Source organism: Mirounga angustirostris, unplaced genomic scaffold, assembly GCF_029215605.1.
Source record: "Mirounga angustirostris isolate CCGP_5_RB_7025 unplaced genomic scaffold, mMirAng1.0.hap1 SCAF_11, whole genome shotgun sequence".
NCBI classification, from domain to species: domain Eukaryota; kingdom Metazoa; phylum Chordata; class Mammalia; order Carnivora; family Phocidae; genus Mirounga; species Mirounga angustirostris.
Window position 1 is genome coordinate 20,742,053 of NW_026991719.1, and position 22,500 is coordinate 20,764,552.

A 22,500-nucleotide genomic window follows, 5' to 3' on the forward strand; every position below is an offset into this window, starting at 1 on the left:
GGACATATTTGTTGGCAACCATGGGGGCTCTGGAGAGGAACTGAATGGTAAAAACGGAGATTTCCAGAGCCCTCTGTCTGTTGGGGCAGCGCTCTTTAATTATAGCATCAGATTTCTGAGTCTAAAATCAATCTTTTGTAGCCTTGATAATTTTTGTGCGATTTCTTCCTTCAGACATAATCTTGATGATAACCCCAACCTGGGATATGTCTCCCTTGGAATGCCAAGCAAAGATCATCTTATGCTTTTGAGTCATGGTTATAAATGATATTGCTTATTATATGCTCCCAATTCATTCAACAAAAGTTAATTGAGCACCTACTCTGGGCCAACATTGTTACAGCCACTAGGGATACAGCAAGGCACTAAACTAAGTCCCTGTCCTTGTGGAACTTATATTTCAGCATAGGAAGACAGATAATCAAGAGTAGTTATATGACATGGCAGGCGGTGAGCAGTACCATGGAGAAGAATTCAGCTGTGGAAGGAGGGAAGAGACTGATGTGAGTGGGACTTGGTCATTATACAGGGCATTTGAGGAAGTTCTTGATTGTGACCCAAGGCCAGAAGGATGGGAGGCAGTATGCCGGGCACGAGGAATGGCGAGTATGAGGGGCTGAGGTAGGAGGGTGCTTGGCATGTTTAAGAAATAGTAAGGAGGCCAGTGTGGCAAGAGATGCATGAACAGTGCAGAGAGCAGGAAGAGGTTAGGTGAGAGAGATGGGGGTGGGGATGGGGGTGCGCAGACCATCGTAAAGACTCTTTTATTATAGGGCAGATGGGGAGCTGCTGGGGAGTTCTGAGCAGAGGAGTGCCATGGTCTTGACTATAAGTGGATTGCTTTGACTGCTGTAATCCAGGCAAAAGATGATGGCAGCTTGACCGAAAGGATAGCAGGGGAATTTGTGAGAAGTGGTTGAATTCTGCAAGCATTTTAAAGTCAAAACTGATAGGATTTGTTACTCAGATCTTTTTTTCCCCATGATATTATATAGAATGGGTGTCAGAGATATTCCTTCCTGCAGTGTACTGATTCTAAATTGAATTCTAACACATTTAATTACTCACCTAAAAATAAGTAATTTTCAAGGTAAAAAAGAAAAATGCATAGACTCCTTACCCAAATAACTGGTTCTTCCTAAACGCAGACTTAATGGTTGACTGTTTGCCATATAAAAGACAAAAGATTTTGTGGATCCCTCCTGGCATAGCACAGTCCTGGGTCTTAATATGCTTTTGGGGGTGGGAAATGACATGCTCCACTTTAAGTCCACATTTTGGCTAACAAGGCAAAATTTCTGGACTACAGACACCACACATACACACACACTTCCACACACATGCAGAGATCCCTGAAAGTCACGAGAATCACACAGCTGGAATGAGCCATTGTCTTGGATGATTGTGTGTTCATCCATACGCAGGTGTGTTGAAGGGGTGGCAGGAAGTAATTAACAACTGCTATACTAATTTTTAGTATAAACATTAGTACATAAGTAGTTAGAGAAGGGAAAGATGAGAGATGATTACATAGCAAAGGTGAGATGTAAGCTAGGACTAGAAAGATGAGTAGGAAATAAATAAGTAGAGATGATTTGGAACACATTCTTTTGGGTCTCTTCGCTGTGAGAATTTGGTGCCTTCTCCTACTCTTCCCTATACAGTCTATTTAGGTGATGCTCTGACATTAGGAAGACCAGTCTTAGGAAGCTCTGTTACTTCTACTTTGAACCAATAAGTTGAAGTTGAATCTTCAGAGCAAACTAATTCACGGTTTGATTAGCTGCCAGACCCCACTTTAGTGGAGTCAGGCTGTGCTCTTCTTTTTGAATGGTTATAGATCACAAAAAATCTTCTTGGGCAAATCTTGAGATTAAGAAGGTATTGGGAATATGTTCTGTATCCTGTTCCTTGTTGTTATCCTTATTACCTTGTCCTTCCACCAGTCTTCCCTCTCCTCCTTTCCATTTTACATTCAGTTCTCCTATAACACAGTATATGTGTTTCTAAAAATCATCGAGTTATGTAAAATGAGACAATAACAACTAAACGGTTTATGGGAAAACAGAGGTTGGGGCACAACACACAAAAGCTTCATCAGTGACGTGAACAGGAATATAGGAACCTAAAGAAAACAGTGGCATAATTTTACACATCTTAAATAACTAAAAAAAGAAAGAAAGAAAAAGTAGCTAAGAAATACATAAGTACTACAATAAACATGGCACTTTAGTTTGAAAAAGGCCTGATGTTTGCTGGCAGAAGTGAGCATCAGAAGGATTGCAGCTTGGGAATCATGGTGAAGTGGTGGAAGGAAGCTTATCTGAAATTGGAAGGAAAGCTGTAACAAATGCCAGATGGGGGTGAGTGTAACTCCTAACACAGTGAACTGAAGTAGCTGGTCAGTGAAAAAGGGAGTGTGTGTGTATGTGTGTGTGTGTTTTACATATTTCTACATGGCTTGGTTCAACTGGGTGCAGTTTCCTGCATTCATGTAGTGTTTCTTGTAGACAAAATCCACAGAAGCAAATATAAAATCACCATATGTTCAAATTATTCTATCAGTGGCATTGGGATAAATTTTAATTTTAAAATAAGCATTGAAGAGAACCAATTGTACCTTATTTTATCTTGATGATTAACTGGCACCTTACTTTCCCCCTACTTTATTGTTCTCATCCTCATAATGTCCAAAAATATTCTTATTTTTACAAAGACTAAGAACATCTATCAACCAGATAATTAAACTTACTGAATATTGAATATCCTGTCTATCTCCAGGATGCTTGTCTGGGATATGGGAAGTAAAAAGGGTTTTGAAGCCAAGGGTTCTGTCCTTATAGAGCTTCAATATGAGGAACCAAGCACAGACATTTGAGGCACAACAAAAGTTCTTAAAAAGTAACGATATATTTTAGAGCTGATACATCAGCGCTGAAGAGATAGGGTAAAATAGAGTTAGTGAGGTAAGATTTTTAGATTTAAATTTTGATCTAGATCTGAAAGTTGTGAACGTGGTTGGGAAAAGAAAAGGAACTCCTAACACCTAGAAAGAATGTGGAAATCCCCCAAGTTTTTTCTGTTTCTTTTTCTTCATTTTCTCATGCCCCAGCCTGCAGGTGATCTTATGGTGGCAACCAGCTTCAGTGGCAGTCACCAGGAGCCAAAACTATAAGGAAAGCAAAAGCTCTTTCTCTCTCTCTTCTTCCTCTTCTCCTTCTCCTCCTCCTCCTCCTTCTTCCCCTCTCTCTCTCTCTCTCTCTCTGTCATAAGTGAGTAAGTAAAGACCCATCTTTCTGGCTGGAAGACTGAAAACAAGAGATAGCTGCAGGGACCTAGAAGGTACCAGAGAGATCACAGGCACAGACAACCTCAAGGAAAGTAACCCCATAAAGTTGTTCATGAGCACCTGTGCTCATCCTCCAGCCTGGAAGGAAAGGATTTGAACCTAATGAGCATACCAAAGACTTTAAGAACTGAAGTAAAAGACCACCATCTAGGACCCAGATTGACTACTGGGTGATGTGCACATTGGACAGATCCAAAAAACACTGCAACAGTTTTTTTGTTTGTTTGTTTGTTTTTTAAAGATTTTATTTATTTATTTGAGAGAGAGAGAATGAGAGAGAGCACGAGAGGGAAGAGGGCAGAGGGAGAAGCAGACCCCCTGCTGAGCAGGGAGCCTGATGCGGGACTCGATCCCGGGACTCCAGGATCATGACCTGAGCCGAAGGCAGTCGCTTAGCCAACTGAGCCACCCAGGCACCCCAACTGCAACAGTTTTGAAACTAATCTGATATCAGAGCCTCAGCACAAGAAAGTGGGTTAAGACTCACAGTCTAAACTTAATGAAGTCAGTTGCCTGCTAAAACAGAAACATCAACATTCTCCATGGGATTTAAATAAGACCCATAGATTCATAACATACTATTCAAAATGTCCAGGATACAGTCCAGAATTACTTAGTATAAAAAGAACCAGGAAAATCTAAGCTTGCATTGGAAAAAAAAAAAAAACAAGAAGAAGATGTTAACACTGAGATAACACTTAGGGTAGAATCATATGGCAAAGACTTTATTTTTTTTATTTTTTATTTTTTTAAAGATTTTATTTATTTATTTGAGAGAGAGAGAGTGAGAGAGAGCATGAGAGGGGAGAGGGTCAGAGGGAGAAGCAGATTCCCCACTGAGCGGGGAGCCCGATGTGGGACTCGATCCTGGGACTCCAGGATCGCGACCTGAGCCGAAGGCAGTTGCTTAACCAACTGAGCCACCCAGGCGCCCATGGCAAAGACTTTAAAACAGCTGTTGTACCAGTGTTCAGCAAGCAATGGTGAACACTTTAGAAATGAATGGAAAAATACAAAGTTTCTGCAAAAAAAAAAAAAAAAAAAATAGAAGATATAAAGAAGAGCCAAATAAATATATTAGGACTGAAAAATATAGTGACCAAGATAAAAACCTCACTGGGTGGGCTCAGTAGCATAATGGAGATGACAGTAGAACCAGTGAACTTAAAGATAGATCAATAGAAATTACCGAGTCTGAAGAAGAGAGAGAAAAAGACTCTGGGACGTTGGAGAGAACAGCATCTCAGGGACCTGTGAGACAGTAACAAAAGTCTTTTATGTTGCTAGAATCCCAGAGAAGAGGAGGAGAACCAGACTGAAAAAAATAATTGAAGAAATAATGTGATTGTTGGGAAGAGCACGGGGTGTTATATGTAAGTGATGAATCACTAAATTCTACTTCTGAAACTAATATTACACTTTATGTTAACTAATTTAAATAAAAATTTGAAACAAACAAAGAAGAATGTGAAAACTTCCCATGTTGGGCAAAAGACATAAATTTACCAATTAAAAAAGCTAAGTGAACCCCAAACAGAATAAACCCAAAGAAATCCATTCCCAGACACATCATAATCAAACTTTTGGAAACAAAAAATAAATTTAAAAAATCTTAAAAGTAGCCAGAGAATATTCTAAGGGAAAATGATGCAGTGATCATACATTCTCATCAGAAACCATGGAGACCAGAGGAAGTACAACAATGTTTTTGAAGCACTCAAAGAAAAGATTTAACTCAAATTTTTATATCTAGCCCAAAAAAAATCTTTAGTAGTAAAAATAAAAGACATTTTCAGATGAGAGAAAACTAAGAGAATTCATTGCCAGCAGACCTTCTCTGAAACAACTGTTAAAGGAACTTATTCAGACAGAAGGGAAATGATACTAGAAAGAGACTTGGAACAAGAGTAAAGGAAGAGCAAAAGAAATGTAAGTATAATAGACTATTTTTCTGCTCTTGAGTTTTTGAAAAATATTTGATAGGTGAAAGCAAAAATTATGCCATTGTCTGGTAAAGTTTTCATTGTATGGAGGTATAATATGTAAGACAACTGCAACCTAGAAGGGAGAGGGAAAAAGCACTTTGATGGGTCTGTATGCTCCACTGAATGTGAGGAAATGTTGATTCTAAGTACATTGTCATCCTTAACTATAAACTCTGTAAAGAGATGTCAAAACACAATTAATTAATTTAATAATACAAAATGTTAAAATACCCCAAAAGAGAGCAGGAAATGGGAAAGAAGAAGGAAAAACAGAGGGAACAAACAGAAAACAAATAATGTAAACCGAGTCTAAACATATCTGTAACTACATTAAGTGCAAATGGTCTATATGTGTATACATCAATTAAAAGACAGATTATGAGAATGGATTTTGTAAACTATGCAACTATAAAGTGTCTTCAAGAAACTCATTTCAGGGGCGCCTGGGTGGCTCAGACAGTTAAGCATCCGACTCTTGATTTTGGCTCAGATCATGATCTCAGAGTCCTGAGATCAAGCCCCGCACCAGGCTGCACACTGAACGTGGAGCCTGCTTAAGATTTTCTCTCCCTATCTTCCTCTGTCGCCCCTCCCCCCCCAAATAAATAAATAAAATGTTAAAAATTTAAAAAGAAACTTCAAATATAATGTAGGTAGATTAAGAGTAGAAAATGGCAAAAGATATACCATACAAACACTAATCAAAAATTTAGAGTGGCTATATTAATAGTAGAAAATTAGACTTCAGAGCAAAGAAAATTACTAGGGATAAAAAGGAACTTTACATAATGATAAAAGAGCTAATTCACTAAGAAGAGATAATCCAAAATGTGTATGCATCTAACAACAGTGCTTCAAAATACCTGAAGCAAAACCTGGCAGAACTGAAAGGAGAAATAGACAATCCATAATTATACTTGGCAACTTTAACACTCCTCTCTCAGTAATTGATAGAAATATTGGACAGAAAATCAAGGATATAGAGGAACTGACAACCAACTGGATCTAATTGATATTTTATAGACACTCCACCTAACGGTAGCTCAGTCCACATTCTTTTAAGTACACGGGGAATATTCAGCAAGATAGACTATATTCTGGATCATAAAAGGGCCTTGATGAATTTAAAACAATTGAAATCATACAAAGTATATGCTCTAACCATAATGGAATTAAACTAGAAGTCAGTAAGAAAAAGATAACAAGAAAATCTTCAAGTATTTGGAAATTAAACAACAAATTTCTAAATAATCCATGGATCAGAGAGGGTCTTAAGTGAACTGAGAAAATATTTTGAACTGGGTGAAAATGAAAATAAACAGTGGTTGAAACAGTATATATACTGTAATGTATACTGTCATACAAAATAGGCCAATTACTGATATTTGAATGCTGACACCATTATTTATTCATCAGAGACACACACAAAATTCATAAATACTCAAATAGCAAGTGTCAAGGGATGGTATATTCACCTAATTGGTAAAATAAGCTAGTTAATTTGAGGGGTAAATATTAAGTAATCATAATTAGAATCAGGTGACTTTTTAAGGGATCAAGTATAAAACTGAATGAAGTAAGATGATGCAGCTAAAGCAGTGCTTAGAGGGAAATTGATAGCATTAGATGTTTCTATTAGGGAAAAAGAAAGGTCTCAAATCAATCTGCTTTCTGCCTAAAGATAATTTAAAAAGAAGAGAAAATAAACCCAAAGCAAGCAGAAGAAGGGAAATAGTGAAGATCGGACCAGAAATCAGTGAAATTGAAAACAGAAGAGTACGGAAAAACAATGAAACCAAAATATGGCTATTTGAAAAGATCAGTAAAATGATAAGCCTCTAGCAAGGCTGACAAAGATGAAAAGAGAAAAGAAATAAATTAGCAGTATCCAGAATGCTAGATTGCCACAGATTCTAAAAGGATAACAAGGGCATACTCTCCATATTTGACAACTTAGAGGTAGTGGGCCAGTTCCTCAAAAATCATAAACTATACAATTCTATCCAAGATGAAATGGATGACCTCAACAGCCCTGTCAATCTGTTAATTGAATTCATAATTAAAAAGAAGAATAAAATTGGAGGAATCAGTACCTCATTTTAAGACTTAAAATAATATGGCTATAGTGATCAAGGCAGTGTGGAATTGGCAAAAGGATAGACACCTCAACCAATGGAAGAGAATAGAATAGATTCGCAGAAGTGTTACTGTTTGATTTTTGACAAGGGTGCAAAGGCAATTTAATAGAGAATATATAGTTCTTTAAATAAGTGAAGTTGAAAAATTAACTTTGACCATATGCAGAACAAATTAACACTGACTTAAATCTGTTACCTTATACAAAAATTAACTCAAAATGTATCACAGGTCTAAGTGTAGAACTATAAGATTTTAAGAGGTAATGCATAAGAGAAAATATTTAAGATCTAGGATTATGCAGAGTTCTTAGACATGAGACCAAAACCATGATCCATAAAATTTTAAAAATTCATCCGGATTTGATCAAAATAAAAACCATTGCTTTACAAAAGATAGTCTTAGGGGAAAACGGACAAGCCACTAATTTGGAGAACGTATTTACAAATCACATAGACAACAAAGGACCTGTATCCAGTATATGTAAAGAACTGTCCCAATTCAACAGATAAAAAAAAAAAAAAGACAGTCCAATTTAAAAATAAACAAAATTGCTTGAACAGATTCCTCCCCAAAGAGGACATAAGGATGACAAATATGCATGGGAAAAGTTATTCACCATTACTGGCATCAGGGAAGTGCAAATTGAAACCACGACAAGATTCTACTCCACACCTCTTGGAGTGGCCAAAATATAAAATACAGTACCAAATGCTGGTGAGGATGTGGAGCAACAGGAATCTTCATCTGTTGCTGGTGAGAATGATAAATGGTGCTACCCGTCTGGAAAACAGTTCCTCTCTTTCCTATAAAGATAAACACACATGTAAACCATATGACCTAGCAGTCCTCCTGGGTATTAACCCTAGAGGAAAACACATGCTCATTAAAAAACAAAACAAAACCCTGTACACAAATGTTTCTAAGCAGCAGAATTCATAATAGCTGAAAACTGGAAACAACCCAAATACACTTCAGTGGATAAATGAATAAACTGTGGTATTTTCATACCAGGGAGTATTACTCAGCAGTAAAAAGGAACGGACTACTGATGGACCCAACAACTTGGATGGTTCTCAAAGGCATTGTGCTGAGTGAAAGAAGCCAGATTCACAAGACTATAAACTGTATGAACCCATTTATAGGACATTCCTGAAATTATAGAACTGTAATGATTGAGAATAGATCAGTGGTTATCGTGGATTAGAGAATGGTGTGGATACAGAAGGGCACAGAAGGAAGTTTGGAGGGTGATGGAAGTGTTCTATATCCTGATTGTGATGAGTGTTAACATGTGTTAAAAGTCACAGAACTGCACCCCTCTCCCAAATCAGTTTTACTGTGATAGTTTTAAAAGTTTAAAATTAAAATTGAAGAAAATCACTGTTCATAGATTTCTGTGACCTGTGATAAGAAGATAGGACTCTGCCTGTAGGACCTTTTCAAGTAAAAGGATTCCTTTTCCACCAAAAAAGTTACATGAATTAGGGGCGCCTGGGTGGCTCAGTAGGTTAAGCGTCTGCCTTCGGCTCAGGTCATGATCCCAGGGTCCTGGGATTGAGCCCCGCATCGGGCTCCCTGCTCAGCGCAGAGCCTGCTTCTCCCTCTCCCTCTGCCTACTGCTCCCCCTGCTCGTGCTCTCTCACTTTCTCTATCTCTCTGTGTCAAATAAATAAACAAAATCTTTTTTTAAAAAAAGTTACATGAATTAAATATCCAGCGTTGAGGTCACCATCCGGTAAATCCCGAAGCTGCCAAGGTGAAAACCAGACACACCTAAACAGAAAGCTGTTTGTCAAGGAACCTACACCATGGAGAAGTATCCAACTATGACAAAAGAAATCTCTTTGGAGGAACAAAACATTGATACTCTCATTGCTAAAGTAAGATCAAAGAAAGGTCTTTCCTAACCTTGGCTTAAGAAATGGGTGGAATAGATTTGGGCACCAGAGTGTTAGACCACTCGCACAAGTTCTAACCTTTTAATTAAGAACATACAGCCTTAAAAACATGACAGTGGCTCTTCCCCTAAGCGGCCTGAGGTGACCTCTGAAAATGGTTCGCTATTCGCTTGACCCAGAAAACCCTACGAAATCATGTAAATCAAGAGGTTCAAATCTTCATGTTCACTTTAAGAACACACGTGAAACTGCCCAGGCCATCAAGAGTATGCATATCCGAAAAGCCACCAAGTATCTGAAAGACGTCACTTTACAGAAGCAGTGTGTGCCATTCCGTCGCTACAATGGTGGAGTTGGTAGGTGTGCCCAGGCCAAACAGTGGGGCTGGACACAGGGTCGGTGGCCCAAGAAGAGTGCTGAATTTTTACTGCACATGCTTAAAAATGCAGAGAGTAATGCTGAACTTAAGGGTTTAGATGTTGATTCTCTGGTCATTGAGCACATCCAGGTGAACAAAGCCCCCAAGATGCGGCGTAGAACGTACAGGGCTCATGGTCGGATTAACCCATACATGAGCTCTCCTTGCCACATTGAGATGATCCTTACTGAAAAAGAGCAGATTGTTCCTAAACCAGAAGAGGAGGTTGCACAGAAGAAAAAGATACCCAGAAGAAACTGAAGAAACAAAAACTTATGGCCCGGGAGTAAGTTCTGCAGAATAAATGCAAATAAAAATAAAAAGAGAATGTTGGAAAAAAAACAAAACAAAACATGACAGTGTTTTGAATAGGAGAATCTGGATATTGGAGCAATGTGTTTTTTTGACAAGGGTAGGTAGAGTTCAGGAAGCTCTGTGTTCTTTTATGCAATATAAACGTGTTCGCTTATAGTTCCCATTCTTTTATTTATTGAAAGGGGGCGGGCATAGCATCATAGAGAACAAGAAAATTTCAATCCTCATTTGTTTTCTCTTTATCTCACCATAGCCAGCATTCTGGAATCTCCTTTCAAACATATCCTTCCTCTTGGTTAAAGGTGATTATTTAAAAACAACAAACAGACCACTTGGAAAAAAGCACAGTTCCTAAATTTTTGTAATAATAATAGGAAATGTAAATTAGTTTCAATCATGTTCCTTTTGTTCTTCTGGTTTAAAATTACTGGTTAAGGTTATTTTACATTCACAACTGTTAAACAGTGTGTCTGAGCAAGGTGAAAGGAATCAAGGTGGAGTCGTATTGGTGGGCGGGATCTGCCACAGGCCTGTGCGAGACTGCCGGCTCAAGTTGCCTCCAGCAGCTTCTGTCCACTGGTGCGAGCTCTACAGGGGAGCAATATTCCAATAAAGATGTTTTCTTTCCTTTCCATTTATGTTGTAATGGTTGTGATTGTATGCCATTTCGTATTAGGCTTAGCAAATTCACATCCTCATCTTCAGTTTGCTGTTTTTGTTTCTCTAGCCTAGGGTTCTAGCTCCTACACTGTGGATATGCCTCAGGGGATTACTAGCATTAAAAAGTGTTTGAAGTTCCATTCTGTGGGTGGGACCACAGAACTTATCCAACGATAACCCTGGAGTATTTTTATGTACTTTATGTACTTTTATGTACTTTATTTATGAGGTTGCTGTATTAAAGTTTACCTATAAAAATATGTTCTATTACTAAGAAACTGTTTGAAAACCACTCATCTGGACAGATAAAATTCACAGATCATGAGAACTTGAATTTGTCACCAATCATCTCCACTTCCCGTCCCTCTAAACTTTTAGGATGTTGCTAACAGAAACATTTGGCTGATTTCATGCCTTATTTACTCAATATTGGCACAGTGTTTTTTTTTAAAATACCTACTACATTCCAGTACCATATTACAGGAAGGTGTATTACTTTTTCTCACTTTGCTGGTTGAAAAACTGCTGAGAAGTGAAGTGGTCTAAGGCAGGAAAGGGGAAGAACAAGGATGTGGATTATCTGCATCCGAATAATTGAGCACCACAGTGTGTATATTCAAGGTGGCGGTGACTCAAGTGAGATAGGTGGGTGGTAACAAATGATTTGAGAGAAACAGACCTGCTGGAGCTCAAATAGAGGCACTTCTGTTCTAGTCATTGAGAATTACAGAACAATTAGAGCTGAGAGGAATGCAGAAAAAAAAATACACTTTTTCATGTCACTGCAACCTACTAAGGAATCAGATAAGATGCGGGCATGATGTAGGCTTAGGAACTAAGGAACAGTTCATTGTTGATCCTTGAACTTTCTGTTCAAATCCCAGATAGAGTATGATAGAGCATGAAAGGTGAGACAGAAAAACAAACTGTGGAATAGGATCTAAATCTGTTGAAGCTGGAATGAAGCCTATCTCAGGGACCTGAGGACATTTTTTTTTTTAAGTGGAGGGAAAGTGTTAGTAGGATATATTATCAAAGGGCTCCCCGTGCTTTGTGACCTAGATGTATAGAACCTGGGCAGGTTTTTTGTTTCTGTTTTTCTGATTTTTTCAAATATAATTTCTTAAGTCTTAAAGCTTTTTTAAAAAAGTAATAGGATATTGCTGTTTCCTTTCTTTTAGGTGAAAGCAGTTGAGAGAAAACACATTCATAGCTGTGCGTTTTATTCCAGGGCAAGTCCGTTAGCCAGTTTGTGTTTTGTTTAACACTTCTCTGTAGAATGGTGTGGTGTCCCACTGAACGCAGAAGGCAGCCTAGGTAAGCTTTCCATAAGGTCTTAAACACAGGCAAGCTTCGTTTCTAATTAAACAGGTGTCTAATACTGTAATTTATAATGCACTTTAAAAAGAAAGGACAAAGAGCAGCCAGATCAGTTTTTGTTGGCTCTGTTTTTGCAGTGCTAGTGTCATTCTGGCAAATTGGAATAATGTAGACAAGGAATTAGTGAATTACACATGTATATATGTTAATACCCTCCCTTTTGTTGCTGTTTTTTTCATTGATTATCACAATTAATTGGCTGACATTTGAAAAGTATATGTACAGTGAGTTCTCACTGAATGTTTTTTTATACAAAACATCATGCAGGAAAATCACGAGACACCTACCGTGAGTCTTTGTGTAATGGATTTCAGTAACTAAATTATGTTAATAGCTACCTGAAATTTCCTGTGAAAAGTCCAAACCATTGGGTCCACTAAATGATCTCTCAATAAGTAAATTACTTCTTACCATGTATTATCATGGTGGCTGGTTAGAAAAGGGAGTCTGTGGCTTTTGTGCCTAGTGGCCACGTTGGGATAAGATACATGGATCTGTTTCATTGACTGAGCTGGCTAGAACAAGATGATGGCCAAAGGTAGTCTGACCAGTAGAACTGAAGACTAACAAAAACTCATTCTTAACTAATGAAATAGGACAAGGAAGGCATAAATGTTAAATCTGCTTATGCCTAATGTATTTTTTTGTGTCATGCCATCAATTATAAGACACATGCTGATTTAGTAGTAGCATTTCAGGGGAAAAGGAACTTGTTAGCAAGGATAGCAGCTGTAAGATAAATCTTTATTTCAGAAACATTAAGGTGCAATGATAGATGTCTTAGAATCAAGGCAAGGATATTACAGAATATTACACTTCAGTAATAGCCAAGGCAAACTGAATGCTTATCACCTGCAAAGAGTATACTTTTGGCCAACACTTTATATGTGTTATCTGTTTAGTCCTCACAGCACTTTCATGGGTGTTTTACAGATGGGGAGACTGAGGCTTGGAAAGGTTAAGTGACTCATCCAGGGACTCCACCTACAGTAAATGTCAGAGCCAGGATTTGAGGCAGTCTGTCCAACTCTAGAAGCCATACAGTTAACCACTGTTTTGTACATTTACCCCTTGTCTTTAACATAAGATCTTATACCAAAAAGAAAGATTGAGAACCATCAGCAAGGCCTTTCCAAATCTACCTCTACACTTTTTAAAGCAATAACTGACTTCCCCCAACAAAAAGCAAACAAACAAAAAACACCACTTCTTGAATATTCCTCAGCATCAGTTTTTATGTTTATTGTTGTGTATGTGAGTCTAAGATATTCTGTGAAGCTATTAGTCACTTTAAAACAATTTTCATAGCTACAGTTTCTGTCTTCTAATAGGTTATAAGGTGTATAACCTCAGTACAGATTGACATATAAAGACACTAGAACAAAACTGACTATAGAGGCACATTAAGGATTTGTTGTAGCCAAATTTAACCAAAAAAAGATTTAAAACAAACATATACTACGTACTGTTTCAGACACTGTTGTAAACTTTTCTGTATTTAAACTCTTAATCTGCATTATAATTCTGTGAGGCGCTGTTGGTATCCCTGTTTTACAGATGAGGAAACAGATAGAGGGGTTAAATACCTTGCCCCAAATCACATGTCAGCTAAGGGGGTAGAACCAGGATTTGAATCTGGTCTGGTTCCAGAGTCTGTGGTCTTAACAACCACATTGTACTTGCTTCATTTCGTATTTTTACATTTAGTAGTTTAAAATACTTTGGCTTTATTTTAGCACCTTTCTTCTAAAAAATTTATGCTGCTGGCCTCCTCATCCTATGCCAGAACCTTGGGTATTGATGATATAATCCCATCCTCAAGGGGATTACAGTACTTTAAGCAGAACTGAAAAAAAAAAGTGAGGAAAATTTGGTTCTATTTCAACTTGTTACTTGTTGGAGAGATAGTAATTAAGTCAGGTCTTTATTTCTTTGCAGTCACTGGTACTGAAGTCTTACCACCCCATGTTTTTTTTTTCTTAATCACTTGCTTACATCATCAATGACTTTTATTTAGAACTACAGGAGTATATTGTTTAGACTTGGCTCTTGAATGAAGTATACCAAAATTTAAAAAGAAAAAAGAAAAAGTCAAATTCTTGCAAGTGCCTATTTGTTTGATTTCAGGGAACTTCCCAAAGGCAAGTGTTTCTAGCTACTAGTTACTGTGCTCACTACCAGTTACTTAGGACTCCTTGTATGCCAGGTACTATACTCTGTTTAACACATACCATCTCATTAAGGCCTCATAATAACACCTTGGGGTGGTTTTTCCTCCCAGTTTACAAATGAGAGGAGAGGTTACATGGCCTCTGTGCACCTCAGTTTTTCAATTCATAAAATAGAGAAAAAGAAAGCTTTTTGTGGGGCGCCTGGGTGGCTCAGCTGGTTAAGCGACTGCCTTCGGCTCAGGTCATGATCCTGGAGTCCCGGGATCAAGTCCCACATCGGGCTCCCTGCTCAGCAGGGAGTCTGCTTCTCCCTCTGACCCTCCCCCCTTCATGCTCTCTCTATCTCATTCTCTCTCTCAAATAAATAAATAAAATCTTTAAAAATAAAAAAAAGAGCTTTTTATGTTCTAATGAGAATTTTTTTTATTATGTTGTTAGCCACTGTAGAATTTCTAAGTCCAGATGAAAATTATCTCAAGTGAACATAACAGAGGTCTGTGTGGAACATAAACTTTACTTTTAAGAACTCACATTTGAGAGGTGCCTGGGTGCCTCGGTCAGTTGAGCGTCCGACTCTTGATTTCAGCTCAGGTCATGATCTCAGGGTCTTGGCATCGAGTGCTGCGTCAGGCTCCACACTCAGCAAGGAGTCTGAGATTCTCTCCCTCTGCCTCTGTCCTTTTTCCCGCTCGAGCGCTCTCTCTCGCTCACTCGCTCCCTTGCTCAATAAATAAATAAATAAATTCTTAAAAAAAAAAACCCTCACATTTGATACCTTTCCAGTCAAAGGTGCAACTCAGAATGAAGGTGAACAAAAATTATAAAATTAAATTGACACGGTTAAACACTGGGTCCCCTGTGCAACAGTGATAAACATTGAAAAGCATTTTATTTGGCTTGGTCACTTTATCCTTGCAGCCTTTAGCTGCAGCCCCCAGGCCAGTGCCCTTTGCGTTGGCCCTGTGCTTCAGTCACTTTGACTCCTGGTGGGCTGTGCCTGCAGCATGGCGTCGTGATAGTCTGCGTGAGTGAGGTACCAGGTGACCGCTGCTCTGGTACACTAAGCAAGTATTTCAGGTTGAAAACTAGCCACAAAGGAACCGATTAACACAGAGAATGACATAGTTGCAAGTGTATGAATGAAAAGTGGCATATTAAAAAGATCAAGGGGCTTGGACACCGAAAACCTGGAATCAAGTCCCAGCTCTGCCACTTACTAGCTGCCTGACCTAGGGCAAGTCTATAACCTCTTTGAGTCTCAGCCTTCTTATCTGTAAAATGAAGATAATCAGACTAGCTAGTTCATTTATTGAAGATAAAATGGGAGAAAGCATAATGCAAGGGAGATTGATCTGAAAACTAGAAAGTGTCAAATGGATATTAATACATTATGCTAAACTTCATTAAGCCTCTACTTCAGTATAGTGTGATTTAACACAGTCCTAGCATTCAAGAAATCTCTGTCAGTTTTAAATAGCATGTCTGTATGGACTTAACATTTTTATCTCAAGTAATCCTACCCCAGCATTTCACGCTAAGATATGAGATGTTGGGGTGCCTGGGTGGTTCAGTGGTTAAGCGTCTGCCTTTGGCTCTGGGTCATGATCTTGGGGTCCTGGAATCGAGCCCCAAGTCAGGCTCCCTGCTCAGCGGGGAGTCTGCTTCTCCCTCTGCCTTTCCCCACTGCTCGTGTGCTTTCTCCCTCTCTCTTTCTCTCAAATAAATAAAATCTTAAAAAATAAAAAGATGTGAGATGTCACTTGGCAATAAAAAGCTGTAGCCTTCTTGATCCTGCCTGTGAACCATCATTCTACTTTGGACTCTACCCATTTTTCTAAGAGATTATCAAACTGACCATAACTGCCCCATTCACTGACCAGATCTGAGATTGTGAACAGAGGACTCCACCTTGATGAGCTCTGTAAAATAAGGCAAATAATTCTAGTTTCCTCACCTCACCGAGCTTGTAAGCATCAAATACTTTGAAGAACTTAGCATATGATACAAGTACAAGGGACATGCATGATAAAATGAATATGATCATCAAAGACCTCGTAGTGTAGCATCAGAACTAAAACACAAATAATGCTGTTAGAAAATGGAAGGTAAAAATACCATTAAAAAGTTACAGAGAGTGGTTGACACGAGGAGGAGGTAGATAAATGGAAATGTCCACAGTTGACTGCAATACATTGTTGGGAAAAGACACACCCATACCAGACTCTAAGCTCCTGTGATCTTATACTGTTTCTCTCCTTCTCTGATGTAGCCTTAGCAGCTAGAACAGTTGCTGGGCATGTGATAGATGCTCAGTTTGTTGAATGAATGAACACTAGTCTTTCTGATCAGTTCAGGTGACTACTGGTGTGAATGTAGGCTAACTTTGGCCTAACATCCTGTGGCCTGGGTTGGTCATGACTCTCTTGTCCTAGTTTTCTATCTGAGGCAGGACTTGTTCTAAGATGTTACCTAACCCAGAGTTCACCTTAACATCCATGTCAAATTACAAGGCCAAATTTTCATCCTAAATGTTAAGTCTATTTATTTACAGTAGCCATGTACATCTATTTTAGTAACTCTTGATATTGTTCATCATAGACCCTTAGGAGCCGATTATTAAGATACTAGAAAGCTGGGGCGCCTAGGTGGCTCAGTCAGTTAAGCATCTGCCTTTGGCTGAGGTCATGATCCCAGGATCCTGAGATTGAGCCCTGCATTGGGCTCCCTGCTCAGCAGGGAGTCTGCTTCTCCCTCCCTCTGCCACTCTCGTGCACACACTCGCTCGCTCTCTCAAATAAATAAATTAAATCTTAAAAAAAAAAGATACTAGAAAGCTAACCAAGCATTATAGATGTCAGTTTTGCCTATTTTTTGTGGGTGGGGTGAGAAACGGTAGAGAAAATTTTCATTTTAACAAGGTGGATATATTTGGATGGATATGCCAGGGAAGAAGGATCAGTGACTGCTTTTGTAAAAAAGAAAACAAGTTGTAGCTTTCAGTCTAGTTTAAGTCTGGAAAGAAACCCTAGAAATGACCTAATCCAGGAAGCCCTTTTTTCCACGTAAGATTTCATGCAGAACGCCCTTCTGTAAAACAGATAAATTTTTTTTTTAAGATTTTTATTTATTTGACAGAGAGACACAGCTAGAGGGAACACAAGCAGGGGGAGTGGGATGTCTTAAAATTTTGTATGTAGTACATGTGAATGTGCCTGTTTTGAATTTTTTATAATGAATATACATACTTTTTTTAAAGATTATTTATTTATTTGACAGAGAGAGACAGCTAGAGAGGGAACACAGGCAGGGGGAGCGGGAGAGGGAGAAGCAGGCTCCTGGCTGAGCAGGGAGCCCGATGCGGGGCTCGATCCCAGGACCCTGGGATCATGACCTAAGCCGAAGGCAGATGTTTAACAACTGAGCCACCCAGGTGCCCCTACAATGAATATATATACTTTAATCAATGAAATCAAACATTTGGAGAAGCCTGGGAGGTGTAAAAATGGAACACATTTCAAAAACAATGATTCAGTCATATTAGAGATAAGCAAGTTAAAACTATGATCTAGAAGAACGTTATTTGGTCTCCACGTTTGCTTCTTGATATGATGATATTAATGACATTAATTAATCTGAACATAGTCGACTACCTCAGTACCCCCAGATTTCAAGGGTTTCTCCTACCTATACATAAATGTTTCTAGGCCATCTTAAGGTTCCAGTGAAATCCAACCAAGGTAACTTACAAACCTTCATTTCTGTATTATTGTTTCTTCTGGTTTGAAATTTGTATTTAAATTTTCTGTCATGGTATTTATTTGTCCCCCTGGGACAAATTCAAATCTTTTGAGTTTTGGGGGGAGGCATGGGATTAACCTAGGAATATGACATTTAACAAAAGGAAAACTTTTCAAGGAAGGGCAACAAATTCAAGAGAGATTCCCAGAATCATCCTCAGCCCCAGGGAAGACCTCGTGGCCAGTATTTGGGTATTTCACCATCTGCAGTGTTAAAGCCAGCCCTGTCTCCGAAGATGGAAATTGCCATGTGTAGAATGACTTGATAGAAAATGGTGTACATTCTATATAATCTTCTAACTGCAGAATGCGACCAGTGGCACTTACCCTAAAAAAAATAAATTACCCGAAATTTGCAGCACATTCATATTCAATTTCATCACAGCAGATGCTCATTAGTATGTTGTTATTAATTGGTATTCACTTTAGGTTTTGTTTAAAATGAAGATAATAATTAGGTTTTAATTACTGCATCATTCGTGGGGGGGTTGTCTGTGGGGAGAGGGATAGAGTGAAATGCGTCTTAAAGTACTGAGATATTTCCTGATGCTTATTCAGCAACGTGTGTTGCCAAAGACTTTGAAAAATTAACTTCATCTTTACCAAAAAATGGGACTAGGATTTTGAAATGAAGAAACTGCTGTGTGTGTTTTTTTAAGCCCGTCGTTATCAAGAACTCGCTGTAAATTGTCTCCTTGATGGACACACTGAATCAGATGATAATGTGCACTACCATTCTTTCTAATCAGATTACCAAAAAGAGTTCTTGGAAAAGTAACCCTCACAAGCGGCTGATTAATGAAGTGGTGGCAATGTTTTGTATTAGAACTAATTGAAGTAATCCAAATAAGTTATTTCTGTAGCCTATGGAAATAATTTCCTTTGCAAAGAAGTACAGTGGAGTTGGCAAGCCAGCATTTTTTTTCACCCTCTGTTTTTCCATATTTGCAAAATAGCTAAGTTAATACAGATATTGCAGATAAAATGGGGAGAAAACTAATTTAATTGAGTGGCAGGGAAAGCAAGAAAGCTTGGCTCAATGCTTTCATAATCAAGACTAATAATTTATATGAGGCTTAAAGATGTATGGAAATTGAGGGGTGCTAGAATCTAAAAGCGTATCTCTACTAAAACACTAGAAATAACAGTTTTTAATGCATTCATAAAAAGGTGGCATTCATATTCTAGAGTTTAAACATATTCCTTAATTAAAATTTTCTGGAGCACACATCATGGGCATGACATTGGGTTTTCCAAATATGCACAAATTTAGACCCTCTGGAAGCTTACAGACTAGTTGGGAAAAGTACAGGATCTGTCATGTGTTCCCTGTGTGCTAGGTGCTTTCCTTGTGGTATCTCATGATCTTTACAACATTCCTGACAGGCTTATTTGCCTCATTTTACCAGTGAAAAAATTGAGGTGTGAATAGGTTAAGCAGTGTGTTCAAAATTACCCTAGCCTTTAAGTGATTCAGTCTGACCCCAAAGCCAGTCTGCCATGGGGAGATGCACACAGGCTACATTAGAAATCATTTCAAGGGACTACTGTTGTATCATTAGGCAATGTGTTGAGCTCAGCGAGAGGTGGGAGACACATTCTATGAATCCCTTCCTTCCACAAACATTCATTGAGGGCCAACTACACTCCCTGCTCCGGCCTAGGCACCAACAGTACAAAGGGGAATACATAGAGTCCCTGCCCTCTGGAGTTCACATCCTAGGAGGTACAAGGATGATCAAAACAGTGAGGACTACCTGGAGTGTGATCTCTGGGCCAGAGGGATGCAGTAAACCATTGGGACCTAGAGGAGAGGCAACTGGGTTTGTCAGGTAGAAAGTGAGCAAACCAAATGCTGGAGGCTTGACAGATGACCGTGAGGAAACTGATGACCATGAGGTCTGTTGAGGTAGGTAGAAAGCTAGTGGTTGTTTAGGCAGGGCTGAAAGGATAGGCCTGCCAGGAGGGGCAGAATTCCCTGGGCCAGTGTCAGAGTAGGGAAGGAGCACAGGGCCTGTGTGCCTGGAGCAGGCAATGGTAAGGAGTGGGGTGCGTGTGGGGCTGGGCTGGCATTGGAGCAGAGACCTCTTGAGTAGGTCTGGTGGTTGGAGCTCTGTCTGGTAGATGGTGAGGGTACTAGTAGGGAATTTTTTTTTTTTTTTTTTTTTTTTTAGAGAGAGTGTGCATGCGAGTGGGGGGTGGGGTGTAGAGAGAAAGAGAGAGGGAGAATCCCAAGCAGGCTCCACGCCCAGCGTGGAGCCCAACACAGGGCTCAGTCTCACGACACTGAGATCATGACCTGAGCCAAAGTCAAGAGTCAGCGCTTTTAACCGACTGAGCCACCCAGGCACCCCCTAGTAGGGATTTTTCAGCCAAGGCTGTTGTAAAGCGATTTTCCATTTCTAGACTTGTATCTTAGGGTCTCTGTCAGTGCCAGCAGGGTTTAGAGTTTTGGATCTGCTTCATGCTGTGATGCCTGGAGTAAATTCTATCCTCAGCTTTTGCAAAGTAATGGGGTTTGATACACCGTTGTCGTATTTTAAAGTTCTAGTCAGTGCTGGTTTATTTGTGCTCATGGTAGAAGAAGAATGATAGTTAGTCATCAAAAATACTTTGGGGCTATATTTTGGGAATTGGGACAGCCCATTTTCCTTCCTGATTGATATTGTTGAGGCTTAAACCAAATGGATTTGACTTCTGTGAGTATATATTAGTTAATGTGAGAAGGCAGGCCTTGCATGTTCTAGGTTGTATGAGGAAGGTATCTTGAGGTTAAGATTTTGCTGTGGATAATCTCTAGGGTCATGAGCCAAACTCTTCATACCTCAAGGAATTCAATTCAGGAGCAAGTTACGTTTATTTTCAAGTTGATGAAGAGGTAGTTTTAGCTAACTTCTACTCTTATCCCTACAAATGAGGGGGAGAGAGAGAAGACTGGTTACATTGCCACACAACAGACTTAGAAAGCTAAAATAAAAGACCATGTGTTGTCAAACCAGTTCAAAAGAAAGTCAGTTGAAAATCAGTACTGAGCCCACTTTGGAAACAGTTTGGCAATTGCTACTAAAGCTGAACATGCGCATGCCCTGTGACCCAGCATTTCCATTGCTGGGTATTATAATCAACAGAAATGTACACTTACGTGCTTCAAAGGCATGTACAAGAATATTCACAGCAGCACCATTCCTAATAACCAGAAAACTGGAAACCACCTAAATATCCATCATCCATAGAATGGATAAGTAGATTGTGATCTGTTCATTCAGTGGAATACTTCATGGCAATGAGAATAAAACTCTTTTTACATGCAACAACATAGGTGAATCTCACAAACATAATGTTGAGCAAAAGAAACCAAAGAAAAAAAGAGTGAAAACTATGTAATTCTATGCACATAAAGCTATTGGGTTTTTTGTTTTTTTTTTTAAGACAAATCTGTTGATAGGGAGTAGCTAGCAGGGGAACAAGGGGAGGCTTCTTGGGATGCTGGTATTGTTCTGTTTCTTATTATGGGTGCTGATTACAGAGATGTGTTCACTTTGTACATCAAACTGCACACTTACTATTTGTGCACTTTTGGTGTATAGATTTTAATTCAACAACAAAATAATACAAGTTAGGGGTAACACTGGCCTGTATTTATGTAAGAGAAAATATGTCCATCCTAATCTTGAAATAACTTGCTTGGACAAGCAAGCATCTTCCTCAAAAATGGTTCTCAGGAAATCTTCTCAGGCTATTTTGGTTAGTGTAAATTCCTTTATCTCAAGCTAGGCTGGAGGGATACAAGTCCATGGTTCTAAAAGTATCTCCAGTACAGGTAGTATATAGCACAGCGATTCCCATCTTAGACTACCCACCAGAACTACCTAGGAGTCCTTAAAAATGCCAATCCCCAGCATTCCACCCTGCATTCTGAGTTAGTTGTTCCAGGAGTGAGGTCTGAGCTTCAGTATTTTTTTTAAAGCTCCCAGGTGATTCTTATGTGCAGTCAGGTGAAGGATCACTGATCTAGAGGCTCATCAAAAATCTCAGGAGAGGGGCGCCCGGGTGGCTCAGTCGTTAAGTGTCTGCTTTCGGCTCAGGTCATGATCTCGGGGTCCTGGGATCGAGCCCCACATCGGGCTCCCTGCTCAGCGGGAAGCCTACTTCTCCCTCTCCCACTCCCCCTGCTTGTGTTCCCTATCTCGCTGTCTCTCTCTGTCAAATAAATAAATCTTAAAAAAAAAAAAAATCTCAGGAGAGAGACCAGGGATTATAAATAAATGGAAACAGAACTACCTTTTCATGTGAGGGTATGTTGGCTTGGAGACAGAATGAAGTTTGCATTGTTTCTGATGTAATCCAATTATGGGATTTAAAAAAAATGCATTAGAACCAGGGGCATT

At 39.1% G+C, this 22,500-nt stretch overlaps 2 protein-coding genes across 4 annotated transcripts in view; both read left to right on the plus strand.

Moving 5' to 3' along the window:
- POLA1 (DNA polymerase alpha 1, catalytic subunit) overlaps positions 1-22,500 on the plus strand; it is a 296,400-nt gene that overhangs the window by 204,547 nt on the left and 69,353 nt on the right. The gene's annotated exons all lie outside the window — the stretch shown is intronic.
- Positions 9,478-10,131, plus strand: LOC135361911 (large ribosomal subunit protein uL22-like). The gene has a single exon (XM_064573893.1). It carries the CDS (start codon positions 9,526-9,528, stop codon positions 10,048-10,050), a length of 525 nt encoding a protein of 174 aa, XP_064429963.1. The 5' UTR covers positions 9,478-9,525; the 3' UTR covers positions 10,051-10,131.